Source organism: Colobus angolensis, unplaced genomic scaffold (assembly GCF_000951035.1).
Source record: "Colobus angolensis palliatus isolate OR3802 unplaced genomic scaffold, Cang.pa_1.0 Scaffold156, whole genome shotgun sequence".
Taxonomy (NCBI): Eukaryota; Metazoa; Chordata; class Mammalia; order Primates; family Cercopithecidae; genus Colobus; species Colobus angolensis.
Window position 1 is genome coordinate 364,920 of NW_012114666.1, and position 25,045 is coordinate 389,964.

The 25,045-nt window shown below is 40.6% G+C and overlaps 1 protein-coding gene across 1 annotated transcript in view; it reads right to left on the reverse strand.

The window, feature by feature from the left end:
• Positions 1-25,045, reverse strand: part of VAPB (VAMP (vesicle-associated membrane protein)-associated protein B and C) — a 63,178-nt gene that overhangs the window by 21,805 nt on the left and 16,328 nt on the right. Inside the window, exon 2 of the mRNA XM_011936672.1 lies at positions 11,162-11,314. Coding sequence (XP_011792062.1) covers positions 11,162-11,314 — 153 coding nt within the window. The remainder of the gene's footprint in view (positions 1-11,161; positions 11,315-25,045) is intronic.

Here is a 25,045-nt window from a genome sequence, read left to right on the forward strand (position 1 = left end):
GTGACAGAGTGAGACTTTGTCTCAAAATAAAAAAAAAAGAAAAATGAAATTTGCAGGCCAGGCACAGTGGCTCATGGCTGTAATCCCAGCACTTTGGGAGGCCAAGGTGGGTGGATCACCTGAGGCCAGGAGTTTGAGATCAGCCTGGCCAAGAGGCAAAACCCTGTCTCTACTGAAAATACAAAAATTAGCCGGGCATGGTGGCGGGCACCTGTAATCCCAGCTATTCGGGAGGCTGAGGCATGAGAATCACTTGAACCTGGGAGGATGGAGTCTCACTCTGTCCTTCATGCTGGAGTGCAGTGGCAAGATTGTGCCACTGCATTACAGCTTGACCGACAGACTCCATCTCAAAAAAAAGAAAAGAAATTGGCAAAAAATGGAAAAACACGTCAAGTTTCAGTCTTCTCACTAATTTTTTTGAAAACTAATTTTTCATTAAAAATGTGACTGTTAACATGTAATTATGTTATTCTTAATTTTACAAATTTTCAGTTTAATTTTTAATATAATATTGATACACCCCACAAACCAAAAAGCTTTTTGGGTCTTTTTTTTTTTTTTAAGAGATGGGGTCTTGCTATGTTGTCCAGACTGGCCTCCAACTCCTGGGCTCAAGTGATCCTCCCGCCTTAGCCTCCTGAGTAGCTAGGACCATAGGTGCCTGCCACTGTGCCCAGTTGCGTCTTCATTTTTAAGAATGTAAAGGAGTCCTGAGACCAAAAAGTTTGAGCACTGTTATGATACAACAAATGGTCTCACAGGCCCTCCAGGAGGTAAACAATATGGTTAAGTAAGTCAATGCGGTTAAGTAATAACACACTGGTGGCTCTATGTAGTACCCCTCTTGGTAGAATCTGCAGTTTAAAAAGAGAAAGGAGATTTACACAAACCAGGTCTTGAGTTTTCAGGACGTACCTGGCCCTCAGGTGAAAACGGAAGCACATATGCATGCACACACATTCCTCACGGAAGGAATGGGGCATTACCTATGCTCCTCTGATCAAACGCCTTTGCAACTGCTCGCTCTGCCTCCACAGAAGGGCACTGTCTGAGATATACTGCCCCCTACTGCAGACCTTACAGATGTCACCAGCACAGCTCCAGGCCTAGAACATCCTACCTACCAAGTCACCACAGTGTAGACATGGAAGGACCATTTCATGGGCAGGGGAGAAGACATAAACAGGCATGCAAGCACACAAGGCAGTGGGTGTAAGCAATCACTTTAACGGAGCCCCGGCGACAGCCTGAAGTAGCAGGTCCAACAGCCCTTCTACAAAAGCAGAGGACTGAGCAGATATATACACAGATGCCTAAATACACTGTTGAATGGAAACTTTTCAATTGGAAATAAAATCTGTGCCCTACTGGCATGTCAACTTTCAGGAAGTTCTAGGTATAAGGTGGGTACTTATGGGAGGTTTTTGATCTGATAAAAGGTTTTTGCTTTGAAAAAAAAAAAAAAGTCTAACAAGCACCATGGCATATGCTTCATTTTTTAAATCTCAGAATCTCATCTTTGAAAAGAATCTCTTCACATTTTACATGCCTACAATCTCAGCTCAGGCCCCAAAGACTCACTTCTAGATTTCTACCAGCCTGGAACATCTAAGGGGGTGCTCGCCACCACCAGCTCTCCTTGGCTTGTGGGCTCCTACATCAGTGAGCCACAGTGAAGATCTGGGACACCCAGACTCTGTGAAACTTCATAAACTCCCGGAGTACCTTGGTATCCACATCCTGCTTAACACGGCCCCTAACTCACATCAAATTGTTTGTATTTTTCAGCTACTATCATCTCATGTCAAATTCAATTTGCTCTATCCTGTTAGTGGGAACTTTATAAAAACATGACAGAATGCTACTAATCATTAGTTCTTTCAGCTCCATACGTGCAAACTGTGACAGAAATTATGTACTTTTTTCCATGGCAGGTTATAAAACAGTTTCCCAGTAACTTATTTCACTTTCACCTTTTTTTTTAAGAGATGGGGTCTTGCTAATGTTGTCTAGTCTGGCCTCCAACTCCCGGGCTCAAGTGATCCTCCTGTCTTAGCCTCCTGAGTAGCTAGGACTATAGGTGCCTGTCACTGTGCCCAACTGTGTCTTCATTTTAAAGAATGTAAAGGGGTCCCGAGACCAAAAAGTTTAAGCACTGTTATGCTACACCAAATGGTATTCACCAGTATTTCTTCACTTGAATACCAGAGATACTGATGATAACGCCCTCTTAAATGAACCATCTATCCTACTTTTAAAATGTATCTGCTGATACTACATTAAAAAGAAGTCTGTTACCAGAAGACAGCCTGGAAGCCAGGCCACTACTCATCCACATTAACGCTTTGTGATACAACGCCTGTTGTATTACAGATTGCAAACTGGGATCCTGTTAAGAAAGGGCCTTTGGGGTCATAAAACATTGGATCAATAAGATCAGAGTTTCCTCAACAGAGAAGAAATGCAGAAGATACGCTACTTAAAACATACATACACACCCCTTGGAGAAATGATGACTTGATTAAATGCAGCATAAATGCTGCTTCTGAGAACCCAAGCAAATCACAGATCACTTTCATCTGCATCATAATGGTAACAGAGCAAATAAAGTCTAACAAGCACTATGGCACATGCTTCACTTTTTTTTAATCTCAGAATCTTATCTTCAAAATCTCTCTCTCCACATTTTGCGTGCCCACAATCTCAGCTCAGGCCCACAGATCTTTCTGGATTTCTCCCAACTAAGAGATTTTTCCAAGTTTCTTCTAGTTTCTTTCCCAACCAAATCACCCTGCCTAGCCCCTACAAACTCCACACATTTAATCTTACCTTAATACCCTACTTGTATCACGTTAATTCCTCAAATCAAAAACCTCCTGTAAGAGCAACTATGTCCTAAGTAAAAGGCAATCAGTTCAGCTTTTCACAATCTGGCCCTTCTTGGATTTCTTGGTATCTCTTATTGGAGGCCTCCCTTCTGCTCCAACAGGTGTGCACGTCACTCAGGCCACACACCACGCCCCTATGTCCTTAGACCCAGTGACGCTCTCCGATCATCATCAAAGTCTCCTCTTATCATGTCAGCCCTCCCTGACACGTTTCTCTTGATTCTCCCTTACTCTACTCACATGTCAATATACCCCATCTTCCAGGACTTAATCCTCTGACAGAACCTCTGTAAGGAATATGCCTCTGTAAGGCATGGTGGTGCATGTCTGTAGTCCCAGCTACTTGGGAGGCTGAGGCAAGAGGACTGCTTGAGCCCAGAAATTTGAGGCTATGTAAGCTATGAGAGCGGCATGCACTCCAGGCTGAGCAACACAGCAAGATCCCAACTCCATAAATAAGTAAATAAGGCCAGGCACAGTGGCCCACACCTGCAATCCCAGCACTTTGGGAGGCTGAGGTAGGCAGATCACTTGAGGCCAGGAGTTTGAGGCCAGCCTGGCCAACATGGTGAAATCCCATCCCTAACTAAAAATACAAAAAATTTAGCTTGGCATGGTGGCACACACCTGTAATCCCAGCTACTGGGGAAGCTGAGGCACGAGAATCGTTTGACCCCGGGAGGCAGAGGTTGCAGTGAGCTGAGATGGCACCACTGCACTCCAGCCTGGGTAACAGAGAGAGACTTTGTCAAAAATAAATAAATATATAAATATAATAAAATGTAAATAAGAACCCTGGAGGGAAAAGTTCTCAAACTTCAGTGAGTATCAGAATCACCAGGAATGTTTGCTACAACACTAACTGCTAGAGCCCACCTCCAGAATTTCTGTGTTAGCAGGGGTGGAGTGAGAATGAGCACTCCCATTTCTAACAGGTCCCCAGGTGGGCTGCTGCTGCTGCTGCTGCTGCTGGCCCAGGGCCTGCACCTGGAAAATCTGTGCTGTACTATACCCCTAACATCACAGTTCCTGCTGAAACACCATTTCATACCACAGTGCCTACTGTGGGCACCTTACTTTGTTGGGAGACTGTCAACTCCAAGACTCCTAAGCTCCTACTGAAATGTTTGTCTTTTCTCCCCAGTGAGACTGAGACCAGAACTTAATGTTTTAATAGCTCACATTCTGGGTGCTAATTTGCATTTTTTTCATTAGCTGACAGGTTTGCACCTTCTTCTCTTCCAACATTCAAAGCGTTCCTGAATCATGCTCTCCCTAGAAATATCCTTGGAGAAGCCCAAAGAAGAAACCCTCCTTTACCCCCACCAGCTGGCTTTTCTTCTGTCCTACTTCCCAGAGTCACTCCCTCCCCTCCAAGTGGGCAAGATAGGGCTTCCAGCTTCTGATGGCAGTGCCCTCAGTCTCGCACTCCCCATCCTCTCACAAAGCCTGCATCAAGACTGTCCTCTACCATACTGTGCTTATAGGATCGGAATGAAGTCACTGATCCACTTTTTTGAGACTAATCAAAGACACAGATACATAAATGTCAAGCAGAGCTCCTGATGAGCTGGAGATAACCAGCATTACCTAAACAAGGTGATATAGTTCTAGCCTAAAGCAAAGAAGCTGGACATTTTAGACTGTGAGCAAATTTATCATTTCCTTTAGGGTCCTCAACACATTGAGATCATGACCACCTTGGTGGACCTCTGCCTATTCAGGGGCCCATGGATGGAACTCTGAGTCTAGCAAGTAAATAATGAATTGCATTTACTAATAAATCAGTTAACGCTGAAGAGTCTTTGTGTTCTCTACAGGATTTTCCAGTTTCTGTATTCTGTCTTAGAAAACAAACTCCTCACAGTCTGATTAATTTATTTGTGCAGAGACTAGTACAAATGTGCTGACAGTGAGGTCTCCTTTCTCCAGTATCAATGGAAGATGGGGACTGCTATCTACAGGCACTGGCCAAATAATAAGGCTTATTCACTCTTTTTTATAAATATCTTTTAAAATGTAAATCTTTTTCAAAAATCCAACATACTTTTCAGTCTCCTCTAACATTTATAACGGAATACAACATACCCCTTTTCTGATTACTCTTATGTTGTGACATGAACCCCTATTATATACCATCTTAGTGAAACCTACAAGCTGTGTCTCTAGGAGTTGATCACCTAAAACATGGAGAACAGTTCCCCGAGGCTTAAGGAATTCCAGCCCCCCACTGTTATTTCTGAATGCTCTGCACTTGCTCTCTGTGGTGTTCTTGCCCAGCACGTCCACTGTCTGCTACGCGCTGTCACACGGGCCACTTTCAATGTGGCCACCTCTCTACCCCTTTCCCTTTATTCTGATCTGTGATGGGCTGGCAACCAGGACAGGGTTAACAGTAAGTCTAAGGTAAGAATAAACAAGACAACATTCAAGACTGGAGAGCCCTCAAGTGTGTAAGTATGCAAGGACCCGTAATGAGCAAAAAGAAAATCACTTTTGGCTTCTTAAAATTTTCTTTGCTTATTTTTTGCTTCTCAGTTATGCTGTACATAGTTGAAGTTACCTTCAGCTAACTGAGGTAGACGAAATGTGTAAGTCCTCTCGATCTTGGTATTTGAAAATGTAAAGAATAAACTGTGTCACAGTCACAAGAAAAGTAACAATTCTTAATTAAAAAGCTAAGTATTACAGTAAACGTGTAAAAACCCTTAAAAGCGTAATTAAGCTGAATTTTTCTTGGCAATTTTCTTTTTTCTACTTTTTGTTTAACCAGAATCTCATCTGGTGAAAAAGATTAAAGACATCTTTTAAAGTATGAATGTGAGTTGTTCTTATCTGAGAGTAATAAGCCTGGTTCATGGAAACCACTTACAAAAAAGTTTCGCTTATCAGAGACTTCCAAAGCAAACAATCAAACTAAGAAGAATGTTGCTGTTAAGAAGCCCAAACACCCCAAATGCAGCTCCCACTATCAGTGCTTGGTGGACAAATATTTGGCCTCTTTGTCTAAGGGCTCTGTGCGCTTATACCCTAGTGCTAATCACCTGAAAGGTGCACCCCGGTTGACTGGTCCAGGGCCACCAAACAGCTACATTAAACCGAGTCAGGGAAATCTTAAAAGGATTAATTATTAATCACAATACTATCCATTTAAATTAACTGATCAATGTTTCCATCCAAGAAGAGCTGCTGATGTTCATGCTCTGTCCTGAGGACTTTTTTTTTTTTTTTGAGATGGAGTTTCCCTCTTGTCGCCCAGGCTGGACTGCAACGGCATGATCTTGGCTCACTGCAACCTCCGCCTCCCGGGTTCAAGCAATTCTCCTGCCTCAGCCTTCCTGAGTAGCTGGGATTACAGGCATGTGCCACCATGCCCAGCTACTTTTGTATGTTTAGTAGAGACAGGGTTTCTCCATGCTGGTCAGGCTGGTCTCGAACTCCCAACCTCAGGTGATCCACCCGCCTCGGCCTCCCAAAGTGCTGGGATTACAGGCATGAGCCATCGCACCTGGCTGTCCTGAGAATTTTACTGGCAAAAATTTATGCTTTAAATGTGACTGAAAAGAGTGCTGAAAAGGGCTGTATGTCAGGAATGAATACTGCTCCTTAATTCTTTGAATTCTAATTTAAAACACAGATTCAGACACTGGGAGTTTTGTGTTTGTCTTTAATTCATTTTCAATTCCCAAGGCACACTTAGTAAAGTACATCTGTACCTAAATATTGGTATCTTTAATGACTCTTTCCAATGCCCCCTCCACACACAGATATTTTGCATTTCTAATTTGCTTGGTACACAGGCAACCAATGTACATAATTGAACTACAAATGGAAGCATGCTTGCTACTTTAGTGAAATTAGAATTCAGTGAAGATTATAAAAATATTAAACTTAATATCATATTACAGGAAGCGTAAGTATTTTTGATGGGCCCATAATTTTACCACTTCACCTGCTGTATCCGCTGGCAAACATGGTTTGGAATATTAATGGAAAACTCCCTCATTATTAACTGAAGCACTAAAAAAAAAAAAAAAATCCATAACCACTAACAGCTTACCACAAAGAGATCTTCAAAATTATGTAGCTTAAAAATATTTTCCCACCATACAGTTCAGAAAATAGGTTTAATTTTGTAAAGCTAGAACAACTGGGAAGATCCCCCACTGCCTCAAAACAATTCATTAATTCAAAAAGTTCTTTATTCCTCACATTTGAAATTTCAGGAGGAAAAATACCCAACCTCCTGTTCTCCAATCTTTATTTAAGTGTACCTGTTTTGCTGAGGTCCAGAGTAAATAATTCAAAACCATCTCTAGTTGATAGTATGTATCGTGGAGCAAGAGGCCAAAACCACAGCGTTCTGGGCCAGTGAATGCAAACAGAAAGCCCCCCGCACCCCTACCTACCATGCTGCCTCATCCAACAAGCACAAACCCCAGAAGGGGCTACAATAAAAATGAGGTAAGACAAGCACCTATGGAAAGGACAAAGAAAAGGATTCAAATCATAGGTCCAGGGGGCCATATCTTAAAGCAACTCTTTGGTAAAGCCCACACATTATAAACCACTGACACAAAAAGTTTAGGTTATGCCTGTGTCCACTCTTACTTTACCATGTAAGTTTATAAAAGGGAGTTTTTTTAAGGACCCAATAAGTGATCTGCCATGTTCTGAAGAAAATAGCATGATAGGTCAGAACCTGAACTTTCAAAGCACAATGTAAGGTCCCCTGAATATGAGTGTAATGTGAAAAGGTAAGAAGAGCTTCACAGGGTATGTCTCAAAGACATCTGGCTTTCCATGTCACAATCTGGACCTGTGTGCCTTCAAAACCTTGATCCCTCTGGCCAGCACAGGTGCCAGTTCCATGGGCAGACATCATTACCATCAACCCTCCCTCTCTTCCCACCTTCCTGCTTCCCTCCTCTCTTTCTTTCCTTCCCTCTCCGTCCCTCCTCTCTTTAAAATAATGATTTATAGCCTTCCCGAATGGCTAGTGTTTTCAGAAATGGGAAAAGTGCACTGGTCATGTCCTTCTTAGGTATGCCCTGCCCACTCTGGGTGGTGGGCAGGGCAATGCTAGCAGTATTTTAAGTTGATTTGGTGGCCACCTTTTTAAAGATTGTATCTGAAAATGTCCTGGCAACTTTTCACTACAAAACAAATGAATATTATACAAGGAAGAGAAAATACAAATTTCTTCTCAAAATTAGGAAAGGTCTATAAACAAACAAAATGTAGGGGTTGATTTATTTCTAAACAGTCAATTCAACTAGCCGGTTTTTGTCAAAGCTAGAGGAAGAACAATGTACAAATGTAACACTCTTGTACCATGTTGTCGATTCTGCAGTATTTGTAAACATTCTGTAAGGTAGACACTCTTCTCCCTACCTTACAAGTGAGAAAACAAGAACCTAGAAAGGTTAATAGGTTGGTCAAAATTCAGCCGGCTGGTTAAACAGCATAACTGGTCTTCCTGTTCAGGTTTCCTGACCTCAAATCCACTAATCTTTGAAGAGAGTGGGTAAAACCAAGCTTGGCCATGTGCACATCTGGAGAGAAGGGGAGGCTGGCTTTTGGATAATCTGCACTGCCTGTCCACTAGTACCCTCCTCCTCCTGAGGACTCTACTGACTCACCAAGATGTCATCATGTAGCTGTATTAATACCAAGAGGACTCCTGGAAAAAGGCAGTGCTTTTTATCCCAAGCTGTGCACGTCTAATAAATGATGCAGTGGTCCCTCAGCTAAATGATGCAGTGGTCCCTCAGCGATACAAATGCAGCAAATGGGGCTGGTCTCCTTTGCTGACTTGCAAGGCTGTCCTAGAAATGCAATGATATCTGGCTTCACCTTGGTTCCCCTCAAGCACTGAGATAAACACCAAATAATAACAAAGGAACCCTTTTCTAAGGTGCAGATACGATCTTGTCTCATCTAGGAAGAAAGTCTACAGACACATGGACATTTTATTATTCAACTACTTTTCCCCCCAAATACATTAAACTTTGAGAATGATGGTACTTTTTATATTCATTCATAAGTGGGGTCATCCTCTAACACTACTGAGGCAGTTTAGTATGACAGAAAGAGCACTGGATCAGGAGCCAAGCCACTAGCTTCAAATAGCAGTGCTGCCATGACCATCCACGTGACCCTTGATGACTATGCCACACTCTGTGCCTTACTTCATCTGCCAAAGGAAGGCCACAACCACAAAGTCTTGGTCTTCCTCGTGTAAGCAATCATAGATCAGAACAAAGGCAGAGTTTGCTTTTGCTTTTTAAAAATTCCTATGATGGGGAAACAATGGATCTTCCTGAAAGACAGACAGAGATGCTAGGCGCAACAGCTCAAGCATGTAATCCTAGCATTTTGGGAGGCCGAGATGGGTGGATCACATGAGGTCAGGAGTTTGAGGCCAGCCTAGCCAACATGGTGAAACCTTGTCTCTACTAAAAATACAAAAATTACCAGGTGTGGTGGCATGCACCTGTAATCCTAGCTACTCGGGAGGCTGAGACATGAGAATTGCTTGAATCTGGGAGGTGGAGGTTGCAGTGAGCCGAGATGGCGCCACTGCACTCCAGCCTGGGCAACAAAGTGAGACTCTTTTAAAAAAAAAAAAAAAAAAAAGAGAGAGATAAGAGACATACACATACACCCACCCATACATATTTACATTTTATATCAGAAAACATACTAACATTGTACAACTACCTACTGAGATTCTTTTATTCAGAAAACCATGCTGCGTTCCCTGTTCTTACTGTGAAAATTGGTAATTTTCATCTACTGACAAACTTGCTCAAATTTGATACGGGCATGGGAATCGAGGGGGGAAAGTAGATAAAATAGGGGAATAAAAGATTTCAGCTGCCCTTGACGTCAACAGAAAAATTTAAACCATACGGATCCAGAGGATATGGAAATGCCAAAATCCCAGTCCCTTCCTTTCTCCAGAGTGTTGCGCTGCAGTTCAAAGAGCATGGGCTTCAGAGACAGTCAGAATGATCCACATCTTGGCTCTGTCACTTGCTAGCTTCATGATCCTATGACCACCAGTCTACTACTTAGTAAAATGGAGTTAAAAACGCATCCCTCACAGGGCAGGTAAGAGAAATGACATGAGATAGCACATGTGCAGGTCCAGCACACAGAAGTCACTCAATCAATGCCAGCTTCCATCCTCCTGACTTCAAGATAATAACCTGATTCGAGAGTCCAGATCAGGTCTTGCAGACTCAGAGAAGCACAGGGGGAGAGCCGGCATGGGTGCACCATAACGAGAGAGACCAACAGATGCAGGGAATAAGAGTTTGCAGAAATGATCAGATAATGAAACACCTTATATCTTTCCGAAGAGGTGAGTCATTTTTTTTGGGTGTCAAATGAAGAGCCAAAAGTATCACAATCAAAATCTATCATGGAAAAAGCCAGAGAGGTACTCACTTCAAATGAGCAGTAGCTTCTATTGATGCAGAAGCCTCTGTGACAGTGAGTCACCTGATATTTACAGGATAAATACACACTCCCCCATAGCTCCTTCTTGGCTGGAGAAGTTCTAATGAGCTGAAAGTTTATTCCATTTCTAAAATGCATTTAAACTCCAACCCATCACTGACATCTCCTTAACTCTGAAATCCAATTCTCAATTTGGGCACTTTACCAGCATCTTTTCAGAAGCTGGATTTTGGAAAATATATGCACTCGCAGACAGAAGGGAAAGCCATCAGACATGCACCAAACTGACACCCTCGAGTATATTCCAATTTCCTCAGCCCTCATCTCCCTTGGCGTTTCACAATCAGTAAAGTGCAGTGGCCAATCATTGGAAATGGCATGAGCTTAATGTTAGAAATCATTTAGCTTAAGTAAGAAAATAACTCCATTTAGCTTTCTCCCACAAAGTAAAATTAAGTTTGTTTAGCCCTTTTATATTTATTGCCAAAGGGCAGATTTAATTTCAAGGGAGTGAAAACAAAACTCATTCTGAAGTGAGGTCTAAAGTTATCACTTCTGTTTTGCTCTAACTATTGAGGTGCAAAGGGGCTGTAAGCATTGAAACAAGGAGGCATTAATTATGAAAAACAGGTGACTGGGACCCAGCTTTCTGATCAGGGAGTGGAGGATTGTCGGGTGGGGTAGGGGGTGGGTGGAGAGAAGTCTATCTTCTTCTTTTGCTACACTGCAAATACAAACTTTAAGAAAACCTACTGTCCAGGGGCCTTTTGAGTCCACCCTCCAGGCCTCGTCTCGGGACTTACCAGATACATTAATTGAGGCCCCTGCATCAATGATTCCGCTGTTGGGCCTCACACAGTACCTACGTGGCGCTGTAGTCTTCACCTTAAAACACACATTTCGGTCTGTTGGATTGCCAAGCTTCAGGTTGGTGGTGACAACATCAGTGAAGGGACCTGTAGAATGAGACAGAGACTGATTGGGGGTCTCATGAGGAAAGTTGAGAAGGCTTGTGGAAAGGAGAGCTATAAATATAGTTAAGGGAAGATTTGAGATCCACAATTATCTCATTAACATGCCAATGGATGAAAGAGATGAGCTGAGGTTAATGTACTACCAGTAACGTCTAATATTTACCATGTTCCCACTATTACACTAGGTATTCTAGCATACAGCATCTCAGTGAACCCTCACAACTTTATGATTGTTGCTGCTTTGTAAATGAGAAAACTGAGGCTTGCGGGGACAAGTTACTTGTCCAAGTTTTCATGATAGTGGTAGTGAGGATCTGTAACCAGATGGCTTGCATCTAAGGCCAGTTCTTACCCATGCTAAATACTGGTTTCCACAACAACAATATGAAATCTAACAGGGAGAGTGCAAAGGACTAAACTCGGTCCAAAATGATTATCTAAAGCACAATGTGCCAAGAGTAGCAGATGGAAGAAAGACTTTGAGGTGTTAATGGTCTATAAACACAGAAACTCTCAACATTATAGTGCTGCTACAGAAAACTTCATATCACCTTAGGCTATAGCAAGAAGTTCAGAGTCCTGCTGGGCAGTCCACACCTGAAACATTACAGACAGTATTAACTACTGAGGCTACCGGGAGGATTCAAACAGGCTCAGTGGCCTGAAGATACTTTTTATTACTATTATTTATTCACTTCCTACTTTATTAGATTTTTTTAATTAAAAAAGTAAAACATGCTTCTTAAACCAAACAATAAAAGATGTATAAACAGGAATAAGCTTTACTTTGTCCCCTGAGATAACTAATATTAACAATATGGGAGATCTTTCTACATCATCTATGTTTACACAAACAATATACATGCACACATGTGCAAGGGATGGGGGCTAACAAATAATGAAATAATACTATTCCTATTACTCTGAAAGTTGCTTTTCTGCATTTACCCCTCTATGGTGGACATGTGATCTCTGTGTTTATTAGTCAGGTGGCTACAAAAACCGAGGTCCTTTTCAACACCTTTTCAAACTTACATATTTTTCACCTGTACATAAGTATTTCTGTGTTTCCTCTAGGCAAGTTCTTTACTCTGGTCTTTACATTTGCAAGGAAACCAGAAGTGAAGGTGGGGAAAGGGTGTGTGCTTATTTGTTCACAAATACGTAATGTTCACCTAACAAAGTCATTCAAATGTGTGTTCTGAAAAACTTCTCAATGAGACTCTAAGCTCCTAAGGACAAGGATTATGCCTTACCCATCTCTGTAGCCCCAGCACTGTGGCTGCATGGAATAAAGATCTCAATCCACATATCCACCAAGAAGAAAACCACCTGTGTGTGGATTATCTCCAGCAAAATTAAAATCTCAGGCTGGTGTCTCTACTCTTGAGGTGCTCAGGGCATGAAAAAAAAAATCAATCTGATATGGGCTTACCTTAATACAAATTAAGAAATCAAAAATGGTGATAAGGAAGGAAGGAAATGGGACTCAATCCCAAAATCAAACAACAGCCAGTTCTGCTATGAGGCTTATTTTGAAAACGTAAATTTGATCCAACATTACTCATGTGCATATTAGAGGGATATTCTGGGCATAAACAATTTTCATATTTGTTTCTGTGTGATTTTGTCTGCTATCAACACTAGAGGAACACAGAAAACTGCTCCTTGCTGAACCCAACTGCAAAGAAATACAGAAAACTTAAAAGCACACATACCTCAACCACCTACGAGATACCTCAGTTCATCTTGTGGGTAATGAGCCACACCTATCCACACCTGGTATTACAACTTTCCATATCATTTCAGGTAATCCTCCTTACTTCAAGAAAACAACTCTTCTGATGTCCATATCCACAGACAAACTTTGGGTCTTTTTCAAGAAAAATGCCATATCTGCTGTAGCATTTGTGGGTTTACCAGTGCCCTATCTTTGTGCATGCGTCACCAACAAAGTCTTTGAGTGCTGTGCTCCTAACCACACTTCCCTCATAATCCCTGTGGTTTTTACTGAGCTATTCAGTATAGTGTGGTGATTCCAGGAATGCATTACAGCAGAACTGACTATACTACTGCATCATCTATTGTTTTGTGAATTATTATTGCAAACACTATTCTCATTCCACTAGCAGTGACACCTTCACAGATGCAACACTCCATGAGAATTTCTCCATTTGCTTTCCTTTCTATCACAAACAACTCTATCACTACACTCTAAGTCAGCTCCCCATTGAAAACTAAGAGTACAAAGGAGGCCAGGTACCTGTGGCCCAAAAGGATTTTCAGCTACAGTAAGGGAGAGCCAGATGCTGACGCTACTCCATCCTTGCATGAAGTTCTTGGCATAAAGGGAGAAACAGGACACTTGGTGCTGAAGCAGTGCTGGGGAGATTATAGAGGCAGCACTCTCCGTGACTACCCTTTTCCACTCTCCAACACAGGCAGTCTGACTCATAATAAAGATGGAGAAAAAGCTGTCCTCCTAGTAAGTCTCTTTGCTTGCTTAAGGAAGGGATCACTTCAGCACTCACAGAGTAGGGGGAAAAAGACTAGCTATGCAAGCTCTGATTTTCTAGGGTCAAACCAGCAATAAAACACACACATAGACAGGCATAAAGGACAAACAAACCTATGAGGGCACAAGCAAATCACCATGTACATGCACTCATCTAAAAACTGCAACTCAGAAGAACTCCACATAAGCACAGCAGCAGCACAACACTGGGGGAAGGGAGAAAAAAGTGGACAAAAATGTGCACGACATAAAGAGACACCTGAAATTAGGGTGAGCTTTCAAATATAAAGCCGAGGGATGACAGGTACTCAACAACAGTTTGAATGTGATTCAGAAACTCTCAGGCCACAAAGCGTTCTAAATCAAAGCTTAATCAAAGCTTAAAGTGATTAGTTTCAACAAGATTCTGACTCAAAAACATGGAAGTATCTTCAGAGAAGAATGCCAAGAATTCATAATGGCCCCCAAAACATCCAAAAATACATAGATCTTTTTTTCTAAAATGGTTTGAAGTATAGTGAGAGCAGAAAACCAGGATGCTGGCAAGATTCCACTGTGATGAAACCCAGAATACTTGCTAGTTTCCAATTCAGTTTCTAATCTCTTCCTTCCCTCCTCTCCCCCTTATGAATCTGGGGTGTGAGGATCCCAAATTTAAGTATTTGTTTATTTCTTACACTGATCTCTTCTTCCAAGTACTCTACAAAAATAAGCCAAATTTAAATGTAAATATTTAACTGTTTTTAAAAATTTCCCCAGGTTAATCCATTACATCACAATTAATGGCTATTACACAGCAATCTTAATGGTGCTTCAACTTACATAAATCACATAAAAAGAAGTCTAAATTGTTAAAAGACAAGCAATATCTGTAATAATAAACAGGATAAAATAAACATCCCAGATTTCTCCCTCCACAATACTAGGTCTTTACACGCTTGGGATTTCTTGGCCTTTCACGGGATTTGTAAAAATCTGGAGGGAACTATACTGAAAATATACGCAATGAAACAACATCACTAGTAAAACAACAAAGTCCCATAGGTAAAAATCCAGATAGTTTGTAAGAACAGGCCAACCTTCCTCTCCCTACTCTGGTCAATTTACTCCAAGAATTTTATTGAAAATAAATTATATTCGATTTGAATAATTACAGGAAATAAACTATGTTAGTGTTCTCCTTTTCCCCTGTATTAATGGATTAGCATACACCAAACCTTCAATAAAAATGATGTAAAAGCTTATGAGCATCATTCAGACTTTTACTAGTCACTTTCACTTCATAAAACTGCCATTTCCATTAAAGCATTATGTAAAAAATGGGATTTTACTATACCAACATGCAATTTATCACCAATGAATTTAAACACTACTTATAAAGCACAGAGTCAATTTTACAAATGAAATCTCCTTCTAAACTTAGAATTTTTCCTTTTTAGAGATAAAAAAATGATGTGTCTCTAGAACCACAGTATATACTTTAAATCATTTTTAATCTTCTATTCCTTATTTCAGATAATGTCTGCAGAACTAGGAACTAAGCATCTAAAATGTGAAATGGGAGGTTAAAAAAGTGAAAAAACATGAATTTGGGAGAAATTGGCAATACTCTTTGAAACTGTTACTCTTTTTTAATAATGTAAACAATGCCCTTTACATCCTAGATTATGCATATACTCACCTGTGAACATTTGTGTGAGTTTGCTGAAGATGTTTATGAAACAGCACTAACTGAAAATGAATTCCTTGACATGCTCTAAAATGTATTTAGATAAAGCTAAACATAGTATAATTTATTTCCTCCACCTTCCCCCAGGACCCACTGTGCTTGGATTTTTGTCATTTTAAATTGTGTTTAAGGAAATAAGAGGTAAGAGTAAGACAGTAAGAGGGGCAAGAATTGACCCGTTTTAGAAGGCAAATACTACAATACCAGCAAAAACTTGAATACCGTTAAAACTGAAAGAAGAAATAGTTGCTTTTTACTCTTAGTTACAAAAATTGGGCCTTAAGATGTACAAAGTTCTGGTTTAAAGGTCAAAGAAGACAGTCACATTCCAGCACAACATTAAGAGGTCAGGTTCCAGGTGTTAAAAATGTCATAAAAAAATGGCTGAATAAACTTATCAGTCAGGAAACCTAAGAGCATTTTGTGGGGAAAGTATTCCATTAAATCTTTAAACAGTCTCCTGATCTACATATGATTTAAATGCTTTTCTGTAATTATTCATTCAAGACCCATGGAAGAAAAATTAAAATCCTTCCTTTCAGAAAATGTAAATACTACCTCTACAAAAGAATAATTTAAAAGTTCATGTCCCATAAAATTATAAAAAGTAACAATGAAAACTCCCAATGAACTGAAAACTCAATCTAGGCCTTACCTATCTGTATTACCTCAAGAATAGCATAACATCCTATCTACTAAATGGCAAGATAGATGTTTTTAAGGAGTAAATATGTAAGTTTACTTTTTTTTTATTTGAGACAGAGTCTCGCTCTGTCACCCAGGCTGGAGTACACTGGCACATCTCGGCTCACTGCAACCTCCACCTCCCGGGTTCAAGCAATTCTCGTGCCTCAACCTCCCAAGTAGCTGGGACCACAGGCACATGCCACCACACCTGGCTAACTGTTGTATTTTTAATAGAGACGGGGTTTTACTACATTGGCTAGGGTGGTCTCAAACTCCTGATCTCCAGTGATCCACCCATCTTGGCATCCCAAAATGCTGGGATTAGAGGTGTGAGCCACTGCGCCCAGCCATAATTTTACTTTTAACTCAGCAATTCTATGAGAAAATAAAGGCTAAACTATATTTAGACACCAAACTATAAAACTCCTAGAGGATGACAGAATAAAATCTAGATGGCCTTGGATTTGGAGGTGACTCTACTTACAGCACCAAAACAAAATTCATGAAAAAAATAACTGATAAGCTAGACTTCATTAAAAATAAAAACATCTGTTCTGCAGAAGACAAGCAAGCCACAAGCCAGGAGAAAATATTTGCTAAAAACATATCTGAATAAAATACTGTCAACCAAAATATACATAGAACTCTTAAAATTCAGTAATATGAAAATGAAGACCAGGTACGGTAGCTCACACCTGTAATCCCAGCACTTTGGGAGGCCATGGCAGGCAGATCACGAGGTCAGGAGATCAAGACCATCCTGGCTAACACAGTGAAACCCCGTCTCTACTAAAAATACAAAAAACTAGCTGGGCATGGGGGTGGGCTGAGTAGTCCCAGCTACTCGGGAAGCTGAGGCAGAAGAATGGTACGAACCCAGGAGGCAGAGCTTCCAATGTGCTGAGATCACGCCACTGCACTCCAGCCTGGGCGACAGAACGAAAGAGACTCCGTCTCAAAAATATATATAACAGTAAAATAAAATAAAATAAAATAGGCAAAAGATCTGAACAGCCACCTCACCAAAAATGTAGAGAGAGCAAATAAACATATGAAAAGATGTCTGGCCGGGTGCGGTGGCTCACGCCTGAAATCGGGAGGCTGAGGCAGGTGGATCAGCTGAGGTCAGGAATTCAAGACCAGCTTGGTTAACATGGTGAAACCCTGTATCTACTGAAAATACAAAAATTAGCCACTGTGGTGGCCCATGTCTGTAGTCCCAGCTACTGGGGAGGCTGAGGCACGCGTATCACTTGAACCCAGGAGGTAGAGGTTGCAGTGAGCCAAGATTGTGCCACTGCACTTCAGCCTGGGTGACAGAGTAAGACTCCGTCTCAGAAAAACAAAAAAAGAAAAGACGTCCAATGAGATACTATTACACATTTGTTCATTTTCTTATTGTTAGGTTTTAGAATGGCCATATTCTAAACTACTACCAATACCAAGTGTTGGTGAGGATGTGGAACAACAGGAACTCTCATCCACTGCTGGTAGGAATGAAAAATGGGGCACAGCCACTCTGAAAGACCATTTAGCAGTTTCTTACAAAACTAAACATATTCTTACCATACAATCCAGCAATCACCCTCTTTGGTATTTACCCAAGTAAGTGGAAAACTTATATCCACACAAAAACCTGCACATGGATGTTTATAGCAGCTTTATTCATAACTGCCAAAATGCAGAAGCATTTTGTGAGTGGATAAAATAAACTGTGGTATATCCGGACACTGAAATAGTGCTCACTGCTAAAAAGAAATGAGCTATCAAAGCCATGAAAAGACACGGAGGAGCCTTAAATGCATATTCCTGAGTGAAAGCAATCAGTATGAAAAGGTAGCATACTGTATGATTTTTACTCTATGACATTCTGGAAAAGGCAAAACTACAGAGACAATGAAAAGATAAGGTGTTGGCCAGGAGTGGTGGCTCACGTCTGTAATCCAGCACTTTGGGAGGCTGAGTGGGGGCATGGATCACTTGAGGTCAGGAGTTTGAGAACAGCCTGGCCAATATGGTGAAACCCCATCTTTAATAAAACTACAAAAATTGGCTGGGTGTATGGGCACACACCTGTAATTCCAGCGACTCGGGGGACTGAGGCAGGAGAATAGTTTGAACTCAGGAGGTGAAGGTTGCAGTGAGCCAAGATCGCCCCACTGCCCTCCAGCCTGAGTGATGGAGCAAGACTCTGTCTCAAAAAATAAAAATAAGAAAATAAAATAAAATAAGCTGTTGATAGAATTTAAGGGAGGAAAGAACAGGAGGAGCATAGAGCCTTTTTAGGACAGTGAAACTGTTCTGATATTACAATGGTGGATACATGTCATTATACACTTGTCAGAATCCACAGAATGTACAACACTAGAAATGAATACTAATGCAGACTATGGACTCTGGCTAACAATGATGTGTCAATGTAGGTTCACCAATGGTAACCAATGTACCACTCAGTGTAGGATGTTGCCAGTGGAGGGGGCTACTATGCATGTGTGGGGTAGGAGTTACATGAGAACTCTGTGCATACTTTCTGCTCAGTTTTCATGTGAACCTAAAACTGTTCTAAACTATGTTCTTTTTTAAAAAGGAAGAGGAAAAAGTATTTGGTCTTTTATACTAATTCACTTTCAGTAGTATCCCCCTTAACATTTCTAACATTAAATATTATTGAGATTTTGAAAATCTATATTGTGTGTGTGTGTGTGTGTACATATATATATGAATAAAGATTCTTTGTTGTGCAAAATGATTGCTCCTCTTCCTTTTCTAGAGTTCATGAAATTCTGGTTTCACAAATACATATCCTTCCTTTGTAATTTATCTTCTGATATAGCTACAATACTTTGAAACTCAACCTATACGTTACCAAGTAAGTTATATACCAATTTGATATATAATCTATCAGGTCTCAGCTTTTCAGATATAAGTTTAGAGTTAATAGCTTCACAACAGTTTTTTTCACTCTGCATAAAAAAAGCTATATTATTTTATACTCTTGAAAACACAAATTAGGTACAGTATCTCTCCTTTTCACAGCTTCTCCAAAAAACCAGTTACCATATTTTATTTCAGCTCTAAAAAGATTACCTTCTGGGAAGGTAATAATCTGTCTCCAGAAGCCTATGACTTTTGATGGATTTTGTTAAGACAATAAAAGTGTGCTTGAGGTTTCAATACAGAAGACTGTATGTGGGAAAAATACACTAAAATGGAGGGACACAGACACTCTAAAGTAAAATCTGTTGGGTATCTTATTAATATCTTTAAATTTTACCCTTTGACAGTCTATTTTCATTAAAAAGTATCCTATTGCTTTCTGCTTTCCATACCCATCTGCAGTGCACCAATCCCCACGTTATTTCTTTTCTTGTTTATGTAAATCAATCTTCCCCTTCTAGAATGGAAACTCCACCAACACAGACTTTTTCGTCCCTCTTGTTCATTACTGATCATCAGCACCTAGAACCCTTGCAGGCACAGAACAGATGCTCAATAAATATATTTGCTGAATGAACAAATAGCCATGCCATGCTTCCATCTACTTCACACAATGGCTGTATTCTTCCTCCATGCACCCACTGTATGCACATCCAGGCTCTGGGTGAATAAATACCAAGACAACTGCTGCTCCCGTTCCAGCATTACACCCTTTTCATCTTCTGCATAGGACATATTTTGTTTGTTCCTTTCCTGTTTCCACATGGAGTGGGGGGCGGGGCGAGGTGTCTATCCTATTCATCACCAGATCCTCCGATCAGCGCCACAAACACAGTAAAAATGTATGCTGCATGAATAGGAGACTTCCTCAGAGGTCATTGTACTCTGATTCTGCTGCATTTCCTGTAAACAGACACCTACTTCAAAACCTGGATGTGAAATCATTCTAAATCTGTGCTGCTTATATATAGGTTGAAGGTATTAAAAACGCTCACTGTGTCAATAATGCTTTCATCATAATTATTCTATGGTGATTTTTTTTTAAAGTTGCCCCCTCCCTAAAAAATGAAAGATACCATACTAACAGATATTCAAAGAGAGTGAGCTCTTAAATAACCATGAACTCAAGAATAAGGACAGTGGAGAAGTTTTCTTAAAAATCTATTTTCTTGATTGAATTGTCAGCTCATACATTAAATCAATGCTTTAGAAACAAAAATAAAGCTTTAAAGCTTTGCAACCAATGTGTTTAAATGACAAACATTATATTCCAATATTCCAGCAGAACGCCTAATTGTATAGCTCTTATTTTGAAATAACCACATAAAAAGAACCCTACCCATAGACACATAACTTTCCTGAAGAACTCTTAGAATGCAAAGTGTTTTAAATTAATAAAGTATCCTCCTGGTATCCTCGGGAGCCAGTCAGCTACTGAGAAACATCACACCTGTTATTGCAGCAAGAGAAATCAACACCAAGAACTCTCACTGATGATGCCATCAAAGGCACACCAGAAGCCAGCTTGATTGAAATAGACTATACCAGCCTTGCAGGCTGCTTGCTCAATTCACTAGTTTCCTAGCTCTTTCAGAGCAGAAAGAAACAAAACTCAGCCTGCCACCACCTCCACGGGTGGGAAAACTAAACTGGAAGGCATGCTATTGTAGTTTAATAATTCTTCAGATCAAACTCAGGAAAGCTACCTGAAAAAATATAAAGTTAGACAGTAAGGAACAGCCTGGAAAACTAAGATACTTACAGTTTATATAACAGATAAGTGACTAGAATTCAAAATATACAATAAAAACGCTAAAATCTCATGAAGGAATAATGAACTAGATCTGTATTTCAATAATTGATGGGTCTCAAAAACACGTTAAGTCATCCATACACCATGACACTACATTAAGTGATCTAGAAAAAAATAGGCCGGGCGCGGTGGCTCAAGCCTGTAATCCCAGCACTTTGGGAGGCCGAGACGGGCGGATCATGAGGTCAGGAGATCGAGACCATCCTGGCTAACACGGTGAAACCCTGTCTCTACTAAAAATACAAAAAACTAGCCGGGCGAGGTGGCGGGCGCCTGTAGTCCCAGCTACTCCGGAGGCTGAGGCAGGAGAATGGCGTAAACCCGGGAGGCGGAGCTTGCAGTGAGCTGAGATCTGGCCACCGCACTCCAGCCCGGGTGACAGAGCAAGACTCCGCCTCAAAAAAAAAAAAGAAAAAATGGAAATAGTTCACATTAAATTCCTCTGCAGAGTTAAAAAAAAAAAAAAACAAAACAGAGGGAGTATGAATCAGCAGATACGGAGTACAGACATGTCATAAATTATTAGTGAAGTTTTACTTGTTTTATTAAAGAAAGATTTAAAACAAGTCTTCTAACAAATTATTAACATTTAGCCACTCCATATTGGGGTATTTATATTATCTGTATTTTTTTGTACTTAAAATTTTTTTCATATACAGAAAGCTACCTGTAGTTTATGTGAGATCCAAACAAGGTTCTTTTGAAATAATTTTCTACTTGTTCAGACTTGTAAAGTTGTTGAAAACTGACAAACCAACCTTGATAGTCATGCTTGCATAATTTATAAAAATCAAGGTTATCACTTAAAACATGTTTAAAGTTGCAGTAGTCTCATTAATTCAAGACAAACACCCATGTCTACAATTCTGACAAAAGCTGCTGTATGAACTTCAAAGACTAAAAACCATCTAAAGATAAATACTGTCACTACTTTTCTTTAATGCACTAGTTTTTTTTTTTATAATAGAAAAAATGGCTAAAAGGAGTACATAAGAGCTGAAGCTTCATACATTCTACCTATATCCAGCACTAAGATTATCATGCAGTGGAAGATTATTCACAGATGAATTTTGTATCAGTTCTAAAAGGATCTTAGACAATTTAATAAACTGAATTTTTTCAATGCACTCTTTATCCCAACTGACTAGCGGACATCTAGTAATTATTCTCTACTTGAAAGACCAAAATTTCTGATCACAGTGATCACAAAAATAAACAAAAAGATAAGCAATATTCTACTCCAAATAAAATTCTATCTAACTAGAAGAGTGGCAAAACATGATTCACATTTTACACAAAGCAGGATGAGTCAAGACAGATAATATGCTCAAGTTAGGGGTATGAGTGATAAAATAGCATGGGGTCCAATTTCTCGTGGTTGTAGTTATTTTAACAGTTCAAGTGCAAAAAGTCAGTATCAACAGAAGTAAAAACTTCCCCAAAGTGTTCCCTCTTTAGTGGAGATGACAGCATGTGAAAAAGCCTCCACACCAAAATCAACACACCCAATTCACACCAGATACACAGAAGAAGGGAGAAGAACAAGCAGAGCATTCTGCACCTCGATGATCCAACTGGAATTTTCAATTTGTGAACAATGAGAAACAGTAGAACGTGTAACTGTAATCTGGTCTGGTTCCTTTTCAATAAAGAACCTAAGTGGCTATACCAATGGTAAGAGATTATCAACCAGGTCAGCAGCTTCTTAAACTCAACAAGAGGCCAGAGGAAAGGCTGTGAGACTTGGATGAAAAATATTTTCTATTTTCCCCTTTCTCTGCCTTTGGAAATTATGCCCATTCTTCAAAGTTTTGCTCAAATGTCTTCTCTTTTGGAAAGGTTTACCAAATCTCTTTAGTCAGAAGAAATTATTCCTTACTGTTCTATGTCACAACAATAAGCTGACTGCCAAATTTCTATCTGCAGCCTGGCCTTCTCCCCTGAGCTCCAGACTCAACTACCTATTTAACATCTCTCGTTGCAAGTGTACTGAGCATCTCAAGTTTCTTATGTTCAAACGGCACTCTTGAGTCCCACTCTCCTGCCTCAAACTCAATGCTTCTCATCTCAGTAAAGAAACCACCACTCATCCAACTGCTTAGGCCAAAAGCAGTCTCCCTTCCTCTACATTTAATCTACATTCCTCTATATTCTTCTACATTTAATATAGAAACCCTGTCTTTACTAAAGATACAAAAATTACTCAGGCGTGGTGGCACACACCTGTAGTCCCAGCTACATGGGAGGCTGAGGCAGGAGAACTGCTTGAACCAGGAGGGGGAGGTTACAGTGAGCCGAGTGAGACAGTATCAATGCACTCCAGCCAGGGCAACAGAGCCAGTCTCCGCCTCAAAAAAAAAAAAAAAAAAAAAAAGACTCCTGGCCAGGCATGATGGCTCACACCTGTAATCCTAGCATTTTTGGAGGCCTGAGCTCGGGAGTTCAGGAGTTCAAGACCAGCCCGGGCAACATGGTGAAACTCTACCAAAAATTAAAAAATTAGCCAGGCATGGTGGTGTGTGCCTGTAATCCCAGCTACTCAGGAGGCTGAGGGAAGAGAATTGCTTGAACTCAGGAGACAGAGGTTGCTGTGAACCGAGATCGCACCACTGCACTCTAGCCTGGGCGACAGAGTGAGACTCCATCTCAAAACAAGAAAGAAAAAAGAAGAAATAAAACTAGTTCTAAGATGGAAGTGGGTATGATGAAGAAACTCCCTGCACCATCACAATAACTGAAATGGGGACAGCCAAGGGCTCCTTCATCTGGAGACTCTGTCTCCAAAAAAGAAAAAAAAAAACAAAACAAAACTACTCAGAATCCTCTGTGATTTCCCATCTCACAACAAAATCCAAAGTCCCTCTTGTGGCCTGCCTACCAGCAAGGCTCCTGCCCTCTTCTTTGAGCTCACCTCCTAGCAGGCCCCTCCATCACTCTAGTGCAGGCATAATGACCTTGCTGCTCCTTGAACACACCAAGCTCATCACCATGCACTTGCCCTTCCATCAGTCTGTAACGCTCTTCCCAAATGTCTCCATAGTTCACAGACACATTTTATACAGGTCTCAGTTCAAATATCACCTTCTCAGGTAAGTGACCTTCCCTAATCACCCTACTTAAATGATCTTCCCTCATCACCCTACTTAAAATTGCATACATTCCCAAATCCCTTTATCCTGCATTGTTTTTGGTTGTTTTCTTCCCATTTATCACCTACTACCTGACACCACATCATATATATTTTCTGTTTTTATTTAATGTACATCTTCCCCACTATTAGATGAGCTCCATAAGGTGAAAGTTGTCTCATCTCGGCCTCTCAACAATGCTTGGCACGCTACAGGTACTCAATTAATAACCAATGAAGAGAACAGTTCAGGTGCTGTGCTAGGCTCTCAAGCTGGAGAGAGAAACAGGGCATTGCAGCTCCCACCCAGAACACACAGAACAATCTTGGGGCCCATCCAGAATTAATGAATCAGAATCTCTAGGACTGAGACTTCATAATGATTTTTTCTTTTTAAAAAATTATCAAATGTGACATTAGCTCATATTTAACAGTGCCAATCTATTCTAAGTACTTTACATGTGTTAATTTGTATCCTCCTAACATACCCGAGGGAGGAATTTGAGGCACAGACAGGTTAAATGCATCATTGAAGGACACATGACTCTCAGCTGGCAGATCTAGGGTTCACACTCTTAACTCCTGGGCAGTATACCACCTCTAACTGCATCGAATACTGTATGAAAGGCAATCTATAAAGCATCCTATCAAAAGGGGAGGGTGAGGAGTACGGGGAACTAATCACTGAGGCAAGCCCTGGAGTCTGAAAAGCAGATAACGCAAAGCACACTTTGAGCTGCAGGGAACTTGGGTGAAAGTACAGTGTGATAAAGCTGTAAGGGACTTCTGGGGGCATCACATGGCTGAAGAGGAAAGGGTACGAGAGGGGTGAAAGAAGCTGAGGCTGGAGAGACGCAGTGTGGCCTGACTCTGAAGAGCTTTGCTGCTGGCCTAAGAATTTGGGG